The sequence below is a fragment of the Simochromis diagramma genome, unplaced genomic scaffold, assembly GCF_900408965.1.
Source record: "Simochromis diagramma unplaced genomic scaffold, fSimDia1.1 OVJJ01000688.1, whole genome shotgun sequence".
Taxonomy (NCBI): domain Eukaryota; kingdom Metazoa; phylum Chordata; class Actinopteri; order Cichliformes; family Cichlidae; genus Simochromis; species Simochromis diagramma.
In genome coordinates, this window is record NW_024387262.1 from 63,544 (window position 1) to 77,603 (window position 14,060).

General features: G+C 39.6%; 1 protein-coding gene across 5 annotated transcripts in view; it reads left to right on the plus strand.

The window, feature by feature from the left end:
- Positions 1–4,078: 4,078 nt before the first annotated feature.
- LOC120715342 (zinc finger protein 260-like) overlaps positions 4,079–14,060 on the plus strand; it is a 39,372-nt gene continuing 29,390 nt past the window's right edge. For 2 of the 5 annotated variants that reach the window (XM_040002262.1, XM_040002259.1), the window contains exon 1: positions 4,207–4,384. In XM_040002262.1, the coding sequence (XP_039858196.1) occupies positions 4,222–4,384 (163 nt within the window). In that variant the 5' untranslated portion in view covers positions 4,207–4,221. Of the gene's footprint in view, positions 4,385–7,248; positions 7,501–13,664; positions 13,896–14,060 lie in introns of all 5 variants that reach the window. The other 3 variants (XM_040002263.1, XM_040002264.1, XM_040002266.1) reach the window with 3 other exon arrangements.

Sequence of the window (14,060 nt, forward strand, 5' to 3'; positions counted from 1 at the left end):
TTTGCTTGGTGTGAGCCAATGGTGATTTTTTGTTTTCATGGGCTGATATTTTGGAGTTTTGTTTGTTTTTTTAAAATAAATAACCGGTATAAACAATTAAAGGTGGTGGACTGGGCAAAGGGTCATGATCGACTCTGGGCTGGACCAATTACAGCCGAGGAGCTCCTCCTTGCTTGGGCAAAGGCCCTGAAAGCAATGTTATCACAGACAAACAGAAGAAAATTGTATTGAAGGGAAACGGAACACGATTTTTCCCGTACTTCAGCTGAAAAAGACACAAAGCTGGAGTTATTCTGTCTTTACCATGCGCAGCTGCCTCTTCTTCTCTTTTCTCCCCCCCCCCCTCCTGTTGCTACTTCAATCCTGAAAATGATCAATGATCAGCTGATCGGCTTTTCTGTCGCAAGTCCCATCTCTCTTGTTTGTTTATCGTCCACTTTGCGCCAGAAAGAGGAAACCAGCGGATAAACAGCAGCACGTTTAAGCTTGATAAGCTGTTGTTAGAATGTGTTTAATAGTGATGGTGAGATGAAGCCTCGTGATGAACTGAAGCTTTCCATCCAACTGGTCGACTCATGGTTCGAAGCATTGTGATGATTCATTTGCTCTACTGCGCCATCAAGTGGACGATTCAAGTGAAACAGGCTCTGTGGTTATAATGATGTGACGTGTAAACCTCTAAACTGAATAAATAAATTGTTTTCATGATTATTTATCCCGACTATTGTCTCAGTATGTCTGATACAAAAGAGAAAGAGGAAACTATCAGGACAGAGTTTTGGTATGATTGTGTAACTGTTAGAGCTGGGTATCGTCACTGATTTCTAGAATCGATTCGATGGCGATTCACAAGGTCCCGAATCGATTCGATCCATGATTTGATTCGATCCGATCCGGGGAAATTTTGCCTCAGACAGTCAGAAATGTTATAATTCAGATCACGGATCAGTACATTTCCATATTTTATATCTATAAAAAGAAAGATGACATTTGCGAGACTTTATCAAAGGTGTAAGCATCACAGCAGATGCCTTTGTATCAAAGTAGCTGAGGCTAAAACAGAAAAAACGATTTTATAAAAATATTCTGCAGTAGATCAAAAATGAAAGAAAACCATTAATCAACATATGAACATTACCTGATGCTGCTGAAGTGAAGCAGAGAAAAGTTACAGAGGTTTAGAGACACAGCTGAGCGTTTTACAATTTTGCATAATTTTTAAAAAGTTTAAAATTTGTTCAGTAGCCTACTTACGGAGCCCCGCAGGGGACATGGGAGAAAAAAAAATTAAGACTGACTTTTGCGAGATCTCGCAATACTTTTGCGAGATCTCGCAAAACAAACTCGGGATCTCGCAAAACTTTTGCGAGATCTCGCAAAAGTTTTAGCCGCATTCTTCAGACGCCGGCTCGAAGCCAACTGGGAGGTCGAGGCACGATGTGCCGCGAAAGCGGTGTTCCACCCAGCTGTAGTGGGTCTCGACCTCTAGAAGAATGCGGCTGAAACTTTTGCGAGATCTCGCAAAAGTTTTGCGAGATCTCCCGAGTTTGTTTTGCGAGATCTCGCAAAAGTCCGTCTTAATTTTTTTTTCTCCCATGTCCCCTGCGGGGCTCCGTACCTACTGAACAGCAGAAATTAGGTTTTCTTTTCGGAATTAAGTAAAAGGAAAAAAAACAGCGACCGACAGCGCTGTAAACAACGGTAGACTTGTGCGTAACAAGCAAACAAATAATGCAGAAAACAGATTTTTAGACGGGAAACTGTTCTTGAAGTACAGAGAGAGAGAGAGAGCTGTGCATGAAGTGTGATTTTTATCGTGGTGGAAGCAAAACAGCAAAGGTCAGAGGGAATTCATGGCTATGTTTATGTGAAGCGTAGTTTGGATCTTCTTTTGCTGCTGGTTCAGTCAATATTGTTTGGAGAGGTAAAAACCTACAGCTTTAGAATCAGCGCAAAAAGGGCGTAAACACAAAGCCCGCCGACGGATCAGAATCAGCGAGCTGTTGGCTTTCGGCCCTGACCGTGTCCGTGCCGTCGGGTGAGAAAGGCGACATCGCAGTGATTCTGATCCGTCGGCGGGTCCGCGCTTTGTGTTTACGTCTTTGTGCATAATAGCCTACGTGCATCTGCTGTCATTTACTGTTTTAGCTGTTTGGTGGTTGTTGGAATTTAGTGAGGTTTAACCTGAGATTCTGGCATTTGGGGCAAAATAAATTTATATTAAAAATCGATTCGGGATTTTAATGAATCAATATCACGTTATCCAAGCTAGAATCGATTTTAATCGATAATCAAAACCCGCCCCTAGTAACTGTGTAATCATGCTTATGTACATCTGGATAAGGACACAAACTGTGTGGTGCTTCACTTTTTAATAAATTTAAAGACATAAGTCAGGCTATAGGATCTGTAGTGTTGTTTATTTATATTATGGTACTTATAATTTGTGATATTTATTACTGTGTGCATAATTTATTAGAAGAGAAAAAAAATCTCTTCCTTGCTGGTTCCATCGAAGAAAAAATGCTCAAGTAACTATGTAGCACGTACGTAATCCAATTCCACAACACAGTGCGATGAGGGAATCAGCTGTGTTTTGCTGCCCATTTTATTTTGAATCTGGCGCGAACCGGCGAGCCAATTCCTGAATCAGTCACGTGGTACTGACTGCCCACGAGGCCTCGAACGTCATCAAAGCAAGCCTCTATACGTGCTTCACAAAAACTCCCCCGAGATTACTCGACGCACGCTTCGAAGCTTCGACACACAGGACACATCACTAGTGTTTAATATTACTTTCTAGTGTCAGCAGATGTTTGCTGGAGCCATGGTCGATATCCTTTGCTGCAGACTCTACACTCTGCCTATGGTCAATAAAATTGAAATGGTTACAGATTTTGCTTCTTTTCTTGGTGTCATTCATTTTCATTACTATACTTTTCTAATGTGATGATGTTGTCTCTTGTTGTTGTCCCTTGCTCTCTTTCTCTCCATCTCCCCCCTGCTCTGTTCCTGTGCTACTGCGAGTGTACCGCTCCTCCCCCCTGCTCCGCAAACATAAGGCAGTGTTTGCGTTCCTTCCCCCTCAACTCAGTGCAAACACAAGGCTCACATGCAGCGTGAAGCGAGAAAGGTGAGAGAGAGAGGGTGAGAGAAAGAAAAAAAAGAAACAAGGCTCCCAATCAAGGGCGTAGATTTGGTTTTGGCATTGGTGGGGATCGATGATTCAACCACCAAACCCTGCCCTGTTTCTTTTTTTTCCTTTTTGTCTTTGCTTCTTGATAATAAAAAAAAAGAAAGAGAGAAATATACTTGCCTACATATGCTATTCTACATGCTTTTAAACCATTTAAAATTACAATTCATAGTTTTATATGTGAATTGTATAATGTTAATTACTATTAAACAAATGTATTTTAGACTTTAGATTACCTCAGCCATATTCCATATAAATCGGGTATCATACAAAAGAAAAAGCTTCAAATACAGTCATGACAATAAAAGAATATGACTTTAAGGACTTAACAACATTACTTCAGTTATATTACACCAACATCTCTTATATACATTAGCATTAAGGGAACACTGAATGACCTGGTGGGTTTTGTCCATAAAACTACTCATCTAAGATTACCACAAAGTAAAAGATCTCTCAGCAAAATTATGCAACATTTAAGCACAAAAATTACTAATGAGGCACTCATATGGATATTGGTGGGGACATGTCCCTTGCGTCCATGCGAAATCTACGCCCTTGCTCCCGATTGTTCTAGGAATCCATCCTACCCGTTGTTTTTGCCCATGCGCACAACACGAAATTAAGTGGCGAACCGTCCTACTAGAAAAATACTCTGATGGGTAAAATTAAGTGCCAAACCATGCTACCTTTGTGAATGTGACCTACAAACATACTTTAATGTGTAAAATGAAGTGGCAAACCGTCCTGGCTTTACAAATATGAGCTACAAGCATATTGTCATACCTACTTGAATTTGTGGTGGAATTACTCTGACAGCAGAAATGTGTATAAACTACTTAAGGTAATTAATTAATTAATTTATTTATTTTTAATTTTTTGAGCGTCGTTCCAGACCATACTCCATACCAGTTGGTGGCGGTAATGCACCTTTCAATTGTTTGCCAACCGCCAATACAACTGTAAGAAAGAAAGAAAGAAAGAAGTTTCAAGACTTTAGTTGGATGGTATCGGTTGTTGTAGCAATGTCTACAGTTCAGCATCTGAGAGAGGTTATCCAGGAAAGATTAACTACTGCTGCAGAAGAAATCTTCTCAGAGTTTGCAAAAACGATCGTCCGGTATGAGGAAGAGATCAGTCAGCTAAGACTGCTGAATATCAGACCCGGGATAAAGTCACACAATACAGGTATGTAAACTTGTTGCGGTTGCGGGATCATTGTGTGATTCACGTGGGCATCAGCACCAACTTAGCGACTTGTCGCTATATTTGGCGAGTTTTCAGACCCCTTTAGCTAGTGATGGGCAGATGAAGCTTCATGAAGCACTGAAGCTTTCATCCAATTGATTCACCCCAGCGCTAAGCTTCTTGAAACTTCATTTGCTCTAGTAGGACATATACTGGATGTAAAAATATGAGTTGGCATGAATTTGAAGAGTGTGGCCTTAAATGTCAACAACAAAAGGAGTGTGTAAAACATGTATATTGTAGTGATGGCAGTATACTGTGTATATTTATACTGGCAGTATGGAAATGATCATTTGGAAATGCTTAAAATGGAAATGATCATTTACTGTGAGGTGAGGTGTGGTTGAGGTGTTTTGTAACAGTGGTTGTGCTTTTGTAACGTTGAGGTATGGACAGCAGTCTTGCCTGTTCACATTTTATTCTGTAAAAACTAAATTTTCACTGCTTTTATGGCCTTTTTAGTGGGGAGAACATAGCTAGGATTTAATGATTTAACAAATCTTTTAAATCCTTTGTCCTCCACAATGCTAAATGGCTCAATCACCATGCTAACCAGGTCTTCATCTATTTGAGATTGTTCTCCTGAGGAAAGACAACAAAAACAAAGCACAAATATAAATATCACACACGTAACTTATTACAGTTGTATAATATTGTTATATCATTTAGTAACATTACTGCATGCTATATTATCATGGCGTTTGATGGCTCACCTGGTCTTGCTCCAGAATCGGTGTTCCCCCTATTCACATGCAAAGCTCTGTAGTGCCAAAGCATGGATGAGGTGTTGTTGTTATATCCCAGCTCCCTGGCACATAGCAAACACTTCACCTTGTACAAAAGTAAAGCCGCTTAACATAAATTGTATTGCACCATCAGTATTATGAAAATACATCTTCTGTAGAAATTTACATAGCTTGTTGGGAGGAATAAAACCACAATGTTCCCACACAGGGGAGGACATCCTCCTCTTCTTAGCTGGCTCCATTCTCTCCTGACTTTCTCTCCTCACTCTCATAAACCTCCAAACTGTCTCCAAACTCTCACTAACCGCAACTCTCCATCAAACACCTACATTTTGAATGAAGTCTGAGGGGTTTATATCGCTGTCATATCTCGTGGCAAAGTTCGAACCGCTTCATGAACCAGTCACGTGGTACAGCAGGGCAGCGAGGCTTCGGACGTCATCATTTTCAGCTCCTCCCATAAATGAAGCAAGCCTCGATACGCGCATCGCGGAAACGCCCCCTCCATTACTCGACACAGGCTTTGAAGCCTCGATACGCGCATCGCGGAAACGCCCCCTCCATTACTCGACACAGGCTTTGAAGCCTCGATACAGAACGTCACATCACTACCTTTAGCGACTCTGTTTTTCTAAAAAGCGACTAGCGACAAATCTGGCGACTTTTTCTTATTTATGACGATTTTTGACATGAAAGCGCGTATCGCTCTTCGCAACAAGCAGCGGGTGCTTTCTTTCTTTCTTTGTTATGGGAAGAAATACTGAAATCATCATGATTGAGTAGTGATTTATGTAACTTTGTGTATATAATTTGGCATTTCCTACTGATGTAGGCCAAAAATAAATACATGATACCATTTCATGTATTTTAAAGGTTTATTTGCAAGACACAACAATAGACAAAACAGAAAGTTCCAAATGTATTGTGCACGAAACAAATTCAAACGTGGCGATGGAGCCAGGTGCAGATGTCTGTCACAAGTTAATCTGGCTGTAGGCTATGGCACTTAGCCACAGGTGGAGCTAGTTGACTCGACTCCATTTGAGTGCACACAAAGTAAACTGCACGCTTTAGTTGTGATTCTGAAATCGGAGTAATAGAACGTACGAGGGGAGCGATAACAACTACAGGATTCTCCCGATCGTTTACTCTTGCTGTCCCGTGAGCAGCATCGGCGTGGTGTTAATTGTTTGCTGTTTTCGCGATCGCCTCCTGCATGAGAATATCCAGGTAAACTCGCGACATTTTTAAACATTTTGTTGTTAAAGAGCAACAAGGCTGACACAGTGTGTTTGAGGTAACCTCACAAATATCACAGATTAAATATTTGCTGTTTATTTGCTGTTTTGTCGGTAGCGGCTCCTGAAAGGCAAGTCTACCACACATCTGTTCGACCAAAGCCAGTTGATCTGCGACGCCAGTTAATCTGGAAAACTGGAAGCAGGATTTATCACGTCATCACTTAAAGACCGGATAGCGATTTTCCTTACTGAGGAGTTGGCCACATGGTGGGCATGTGGACAATTCCTGCCAATGCTTTGGAAGCATTTGGAATGTGTGGATAAATGCATTGATCTACAATAGTAATACACCACAGTAAACTGTATGAAGCTTCATCTGTGTAAATAGACTTACCGGCAACTTTCTTTGGTAGACGTGTTCAAATACTCTAGCGTTTCGGCTCGTGTTGGCGATCAATACTGGTGATCACTTTGATCATGGTGTGCGTGATTGTGCTGCACTGGCTGATCTGACTATTTTAGAGACTGCTTATCTGTTAGCATTTTCCAGCACAAACATCGGTATAATTTACAGAGAGTGGTACCTGCCTTCATTAAACACTTTAATCTTTCATTATCATATTGGGATCATGCTGCTGTTCATTTGTTTGCTTTTGTTTTTTCACATTGTGTAATAATCACTGGCAGCCACATCTAAAAAATAGATCCTAGATGAGTGATTGTTTCTGTGGCAACATTTGCAACAATGCAAGAAACCATAAGCTTGATTCTCAGTTTCCTTTTAATCCTTTTTGATCTTTCTTATCATCACATTCAGTCACTATTTGCTTGTGTCCCTTCGTTGGACACGAAGGTCTGGATGAGCAGCAGGTCTGTGACCAGGAGAGGAGCTCCAGTCTCAACCAGGAGGACCCAGAGCCTCCACAGACTAAAGAGGAACAGGAGGAAATGTGCAGCAGTGAGGAAGGAGAGCAGCTTGAACTGAAGCAGGAGGCTGAAGGCATTAATGTGTGGACTGGTGAAGAGGTGGATTTGTTGTGGAAATCTGGAGTAAAGCTGACCACAGTAGGTATGTAAAACTGTAATATACAGATTGCATATTAAAACGTTGGGTGATGACATGACAAAGACACGTGGCGTGTATTACCCTCTAGCATACTACCTCACTGAAGACATGTTTTCTCTTAGCACTGTAAAATATAAACCGGGTTCAACATCTTCTGTTTGTTTAATAAAAAACAAAAATTTTGAATTATGTTTGTCCAGTGAAGGAAGTCTCAGGCTTAAGCCACAGCCTGGTAATGGCTTTTCTTGCTGCAGTGAGAAGAATCTTAGTTAAATATAAATCCTCTCTTTTAACCTTATCATCAATATTTCCTAAAAATACTGTAGTACAGTCCTCAGGAACCTTGTAACCTAAAACCTTATCACCCACTGTTTTCGAGAATGAGTGGTTTTTAGAGCAAGACCAGAAGATAAATCTTTGTTTCTTCATCAAATTGAGGTATAATTTAGATTTCTGTTGTTTTTTGCTGGTAGGCGTTGCACATCATTTCAATTAAAAGAGTTAATCATCTCAGCCTCAGCTATCTCTTTATTTTAGTAGTCTCGAAGTTGTAGATATCGAAACAAATCCTGGTTTTTCAATTCAAACATGTCTTTAAGCTCTTGAAAGCTCCTACCTTTGTCCCTTTTGGTAATTAAACAGAAAGCAGTCAGGCCCCTGTTGGTCCACTCTTTGAAAGCCTTGTCATATTGTCCTGGTTTAAAACTATTTTCCAAGCTTATCCATCGCAACTTTTTGTGGCTATTTTCCAGTTTTAAATGTTTAACGATAGAGTACCACATTTGAAGTGAAAACTGGGTTATGGGATTGAGTTTTGACTTAACAATGTCAGTTAAAGTATCTTTTCCTGACACTGTTTGGACATTATAGTCCATGCTATCTTGTGTCTCAATCTGTTTCCACTTTGCAGTGTATGAATTATGACACCATAGGCATAAAGGGCATAATTGTGCTGCCTGAAAATATGATTTAAAATTAGGCAAAGCCATACCCCCTTTGTCCTTTGGAAACTGCAGAGCCTTTTTGTCCCCCCATATGAATCTCGACAACATTTTATCCCAGGCCTCAAATCAACTGAAAAATGTACAGTAGCCTTGGCATTATATTCATTTTTATCACATTTATTCTGCTGCTTAAGTCCAACGGGTGTGTTGACCAGCTCTCCAAGTCTAAGCTAATATCATCTGTGATCGGAAAATAATTTGAAGTGTGCAATGAATCTGGACTTCTTGTTGTGAAGACTCCCAAATATTTGATTTTTTTAAATTTTCCACTTGATATTAAAGCCTTCTTTAATTTCTTTACTCAGTACATATTTGAAGTGAATCATTTGTGGTTTTGCGATATTCAATTTATATCCAGAGCATTTATGAAATTCTGCTATTACTTCCAAAAGCTTAGGAAGGGAGGTGTTCAAGTCCCTCAGATACAATATTACATCGTCCGCAAATAATCCTATATTATGTTCCCTTTTCCTGGAAAGACCCCTTTTATTTCTACCTCTTGTCGTATTCCTTGAGCCAGCGGTTCAATATATAATGCGAATAGTATGGGACTTAGTCCACATCCTGCCTTGTTCCGCATTGCAGGCTGAAGCATGCTGATAGGGATCCGTGTAGTCGGGTGAGAAAGGCGACATCTCACTGAATCTGATCCGTCGGCGGGTCCGTGCTTTGTATTTATGTCTTTGTGCAGAATCTGTGTACCTGCTCTCATTTACTGTTTTAGCTGTTTGGTGGTTGTTGAAATTTTGTGAGGTTTAATCTGAGATTCTGGCATTTCGGGCAAAATAAATTTATATTAAAAAATCGATTCAGGATTTTAATGAATCGATATCACGTTATCCAAGCTAAAATCGATTTAATCGATAAATCGATCATCAAAACCCGCCCCTAGTGCCGTGTCCTCCTGATATTGCCCTGTGTTTGCCTCCCTGGACTGAATCCACATTGGTCGTCCTCAATTAGATCATTAATTAATAGTTCAATTCATTTAGCTATAATTGAAATATACAATTTGCAATCTACATTTAGCATAGATATTGGTCTATAATTTGCAAAGTTATCTCTATCTTTTCCTTCCTTGGGGATCAAAGACACAATAGCACCATTCCATGACGGGGGTATCTGGCCATTCTTTATTATCCAATTCAGAGTTCTTAGCAAGAAAGGGTTTAGTTTCTCCCGAAATACCTTATACCATTCTGCGGGGAACCCATCACTGCCTAAGGTTTTGTTGGCTTTCAGTCAGCTGATTGCCTTGTTCAGTTCTTCTGTTGTTATTTCCTTAACAAGTACTTTGTTGTTTTTTCCCCAGTGCTAGGTAGATCTAGTGAGTACAAAAAAATTCTTATTGATTGTACATCTACAGTTCCTTCTTGCAGATAGTTTTTGGTAGTAATTGTTGGAAATCTTTTCTATTTCTTCTGGTTTAGTTTCCAACTCTTGAGTTAAAGGGTTTCTAATTTTGTGTATTGCTGTATCTATCTGCTGTTTTTGCAATCTGTGAGCTAATCATTTGGCAGATTTAGGGCCCAGTTCATAGTAATATTGTTTTTAAATATCTTGCCTTTCTTTCCACTTCCTGATTCAGTAAATTTTCTACTTCTATTTCAACCTCTAAAATTTGTTTCTGTATTATGAGGTCCTTTTGAGTCCTGAAAATTTGTTCCAACTCTTTTAAATTTTTTGTCAACTGTTTATTTTTTATTTATTTATTTTTTATAAATTTTATTTTCAGTCACAGCAGCATGTTAACAACAAAACATTGAACATACAGTAGTTTGCTGTTCAGTATTTACAATACCCCAAAAGATAACAGAAATAGAGAAGGAAAAAACAAACAAACAAACCAAAGAAACTCCTACAAAACAACAAAAAACAAACAAACAACAACAAACAAATATAAAAATAAAATGTATCAGGGACATTCAGCGTACAGTTAACTATGATAGTGATATAGAGATATGGTATCCGGTCATGATAAGGTGGTCATTTTAAATGTTTCCATGTACATCAGGAATGGCTGCCATGCCTTAAGAAATTTGGTGGTTGAACCTGCCAGTGTATATCTCATCTTTTCTAAATGTAAAAACCTCATGAGCTCCGCAAGCCACTGTTCATGTGTGGGAGGAGCTTCCTGCTTCCATCTTAAAAGTATAAGGCGCCTTGCGATAAGTGAAGCAAAGGCAATAGAATTCGAATAGCATATTGGCAAAGTGATGTCTTGAGGTATCACCCCAAAGATAGCCGTTAGAGCAGAAGGATCATATTTAACGTTATACATCTCTGACAGAGTGTTAAATATAGACACCCAATAGGTATGAAGATTGGGGCATGTCCAAAAGGTATGAAGGAGCGAACCTGTTTCTGCTTTACATCTGTTACACAGAGGGTCAGCTCCTGGATAGAACTTGGCTAACTTTTCCTTGGAGATATGTAATCGGTGTAGGACCTTAAATTGAAGGAGCCCATGCCTGGCACATATCGAAGAAGAGTGTACCCTCTGGAGAAAAGATTGCCAGAGCTCATCTGTTATAGTCATCCCAAGGTCTTTCTCCCACTGTGCTTTAAGGATGAAGAGAGAAGGAGATTGAAGATCTAATAGTATAGCATAGATTTCTTTAATCGCCCCTCTCTTATGAACGTTTATATTAATAATTTTATCCAAAGAAGTTTCCTCAGGTAGTTCCGGAAATGAAGGAAATCGACTCTTTACAAAGTGACGAATTTGTAAATAGCGGAAAAAATGTTGCGAGGAACATTAAACTGCTTCAGGAGCTGCGTGAATGAGGCAAAAATCCCATCTACAAAAAGGTCTTTGATATTTCTAAGGCCATTACTTTCCCATATTTTAAAGGCAGAGTCCATCATGGAGGGTGGGAACATATGATTTGAGCAGATAGGTGCTTTAATTGACATTAAGTGTAACCCCAACCTTTTCCTACATTGCACCCAGATTCTGAGCGAGTCATACAACAAAGGGTTACGTTTATAGGTGTATAGTTCTAATGGGAGAGCTGAACTCAACAAAGCTGATAGGCAAATTTTGCCACAATTGGATGACTCAATTTGGAGCCAAGCTGGAGTCTCTGTAGTAACATTACACATCCAGTACAACATATTACGAATATTTGCTGCCCAATAATAAGACTGAAAGTTTGGCAAGGCTAATCCACCCATTGGCCTAGTCCTCTGCATGAAATCTTTACGAATTCGTGGACTTTTGCCATTCCAAATAAATGCAGAGATATGCTTATTCAGTGTTATAAAATACTTATTGGGTAAGTAGCATGGGATACATTGAAATAAGTAAAGGAACTTGGGTAGTATGTTCATTTTGATAGAATTGATGCGGCCAATTAATGACAGTGGTAAATTGTTCCATCTCTGAAGATCTGTCTCAGTATTTTTAAGCAGCGGGACAAAGTTTCTTTCATAAAGATCTTCGTATGAGTGGGTAACCTTAACCCCCAGATAGGTCACATACCCTGATTTAACGTTAAATTGAAAATCTGAAAATGAAATCTTTCTGGCTATAGAGTTGACCACAGAGAAGTTCACTTTTATGCAGATTCAACTTGTAACCTGAAATATTACCAAAACATTCAAAAATGGCAAGAGCACAGGGAAGAGAGCATAAAGGCTCTGACATATACAGCAGGCGGTCGTCAGCATATAAGGATATTTTGTGCTCCTGGTCACCTCTGAAGATGCCCTTAATGCAACTGTCAGCTCGCAGTTTAATCGCCAGTGGTTCAATTGGTAATGCAAAAGAAGAGGGGATAAGGGACAACCTTGCCTCGTACCACGGAGAAGTGGGAAATAAGAAGAGAATAACGAATTTGTTCTAACACGTGCCATAGGTGAGGAGTAAAGTAACTGAATCCATGAAATGAAATTAGGGCCAAATCCAAATTTATGCAGAGTATAAAACAGATAATCCCACTCCACCCGGTCAAATGCCTTCTCAGCATCGAGTAATAAGGCAATTTCAGGGGTTGTAGTTGACTTGGTGTGTAATATGTTTAAAAACCTGCGCAGGTTGAAAAAACCATGCCTACCCTTCACGAAACCTGTCTGATCTGGAGAAATTAACAATGGTAGATATTGCTCTAGCCTGAGAGCAAGTGTTTTTGACAGTATTTTTAAATCTACATTTAAGAGTGATATAGGACGATATGAGGAACTCTCTAATGGATCCTTATTTGGCTTCAATAGGAGTGAGATGGTCGCTTGTCGAAGCGTTAGGGGAAGACATTTTGAAACCAATGACTCAATGAACATGTCTCGTAATAAAGGTGATAAACTGTCTTTAAAGGTCTTGTAAAATTCAACCGGATACCCATCCGGACCCGGGGATTTTCCATTCTGCATTGAGCTAATCGCCAATTTAATTTCTTCCACCGTAATTTGCTCCTCCAATTGGTCTCTGAATGCCGAGGTTAAAGTCGGAACTGTCATTCCATCAAAAAAAGCCTCAAACAGTCCAGGCGTGTTTAAAGATTCAGAATCATAGAGACTGGAATAGAATATTTTGAAACTCATTTATTTTGTCAACTGTTTATATTTTTTCTTTTTCTTTTTTTCTTTTTTTTAACAAAAGAAGCTTTTGCTTAGAGAGTTCACTTCTCCGGTGTCATTTTCTTTAATGAATGTATCTATTTCTTGTTTAATCTCATTTGTAATGGTTTTCATTATCGAGAAGCCCTACACGCCTGAAATCTTCTTTGAATGCGTTGAAGTCAGCTTTCATCTCCGTCCGGAGGTCAAAGATTTGTTGGCTGATATTTTTAATGCCCTCTTGCAAAGATTTGAGTTTGGCCCCCTCGCCATTTTCTTTATCTGAGTTAGCCATATCCGCATGCGTGTTCTCTCTCTCTTCTGGAAAATACTGTTCAGTTGGTTCATGTATCTTGTTCTTTTTCTTTGTCTTTGTCCCCACCCCTGCATTGTTTTAAACATACAAGTAGTAAAAAGAACTTGAATTTAAGGGGAAATTTGCTCGACCCCGAGGAGCTCAGAAATTACGCAGCCATTTTGCCTTGCTGCCAACCGCACGAGAGATAATATTTAAAAAATTTGTGCACCTTAAACATCGCTCACATATCTGAGAGACATGCTCACAGTGTAACTTTTTTCATGTTTGTTGTCATTTGTTCCATCAAGACCTCCCACAGCAACATAATTGTAAGGAAAATGAGGATCTAGATGACCCGCAGGTCTGTAGCCAGGAGAGGAACCCCAGTCTCAACCAAGAAGACCCGGAACAGGAGGAAATGTACACCAATCAGGAAGGAGAGCAGCTTGCACGTAACCAGGAAACAAAAGGCATCGTCGTCTGGACTGGGCAGGAACTAGGCATCATGTGGAACCCTGAAGTAAAGTTAAACAGAATAGGTATGCAAAATTGTAGTCAAACTGTCAAATTGTAGGTAGATTTCTTAATACAAAACTGAATAGAACTCATGTTGAGTCCTAATCTGACCTCAGCGATATGTTATAGAGGTGCATGAAGAATCGAAGGACCAACTCCAATAAGGAAACTGACGCATGTTTTAAGAG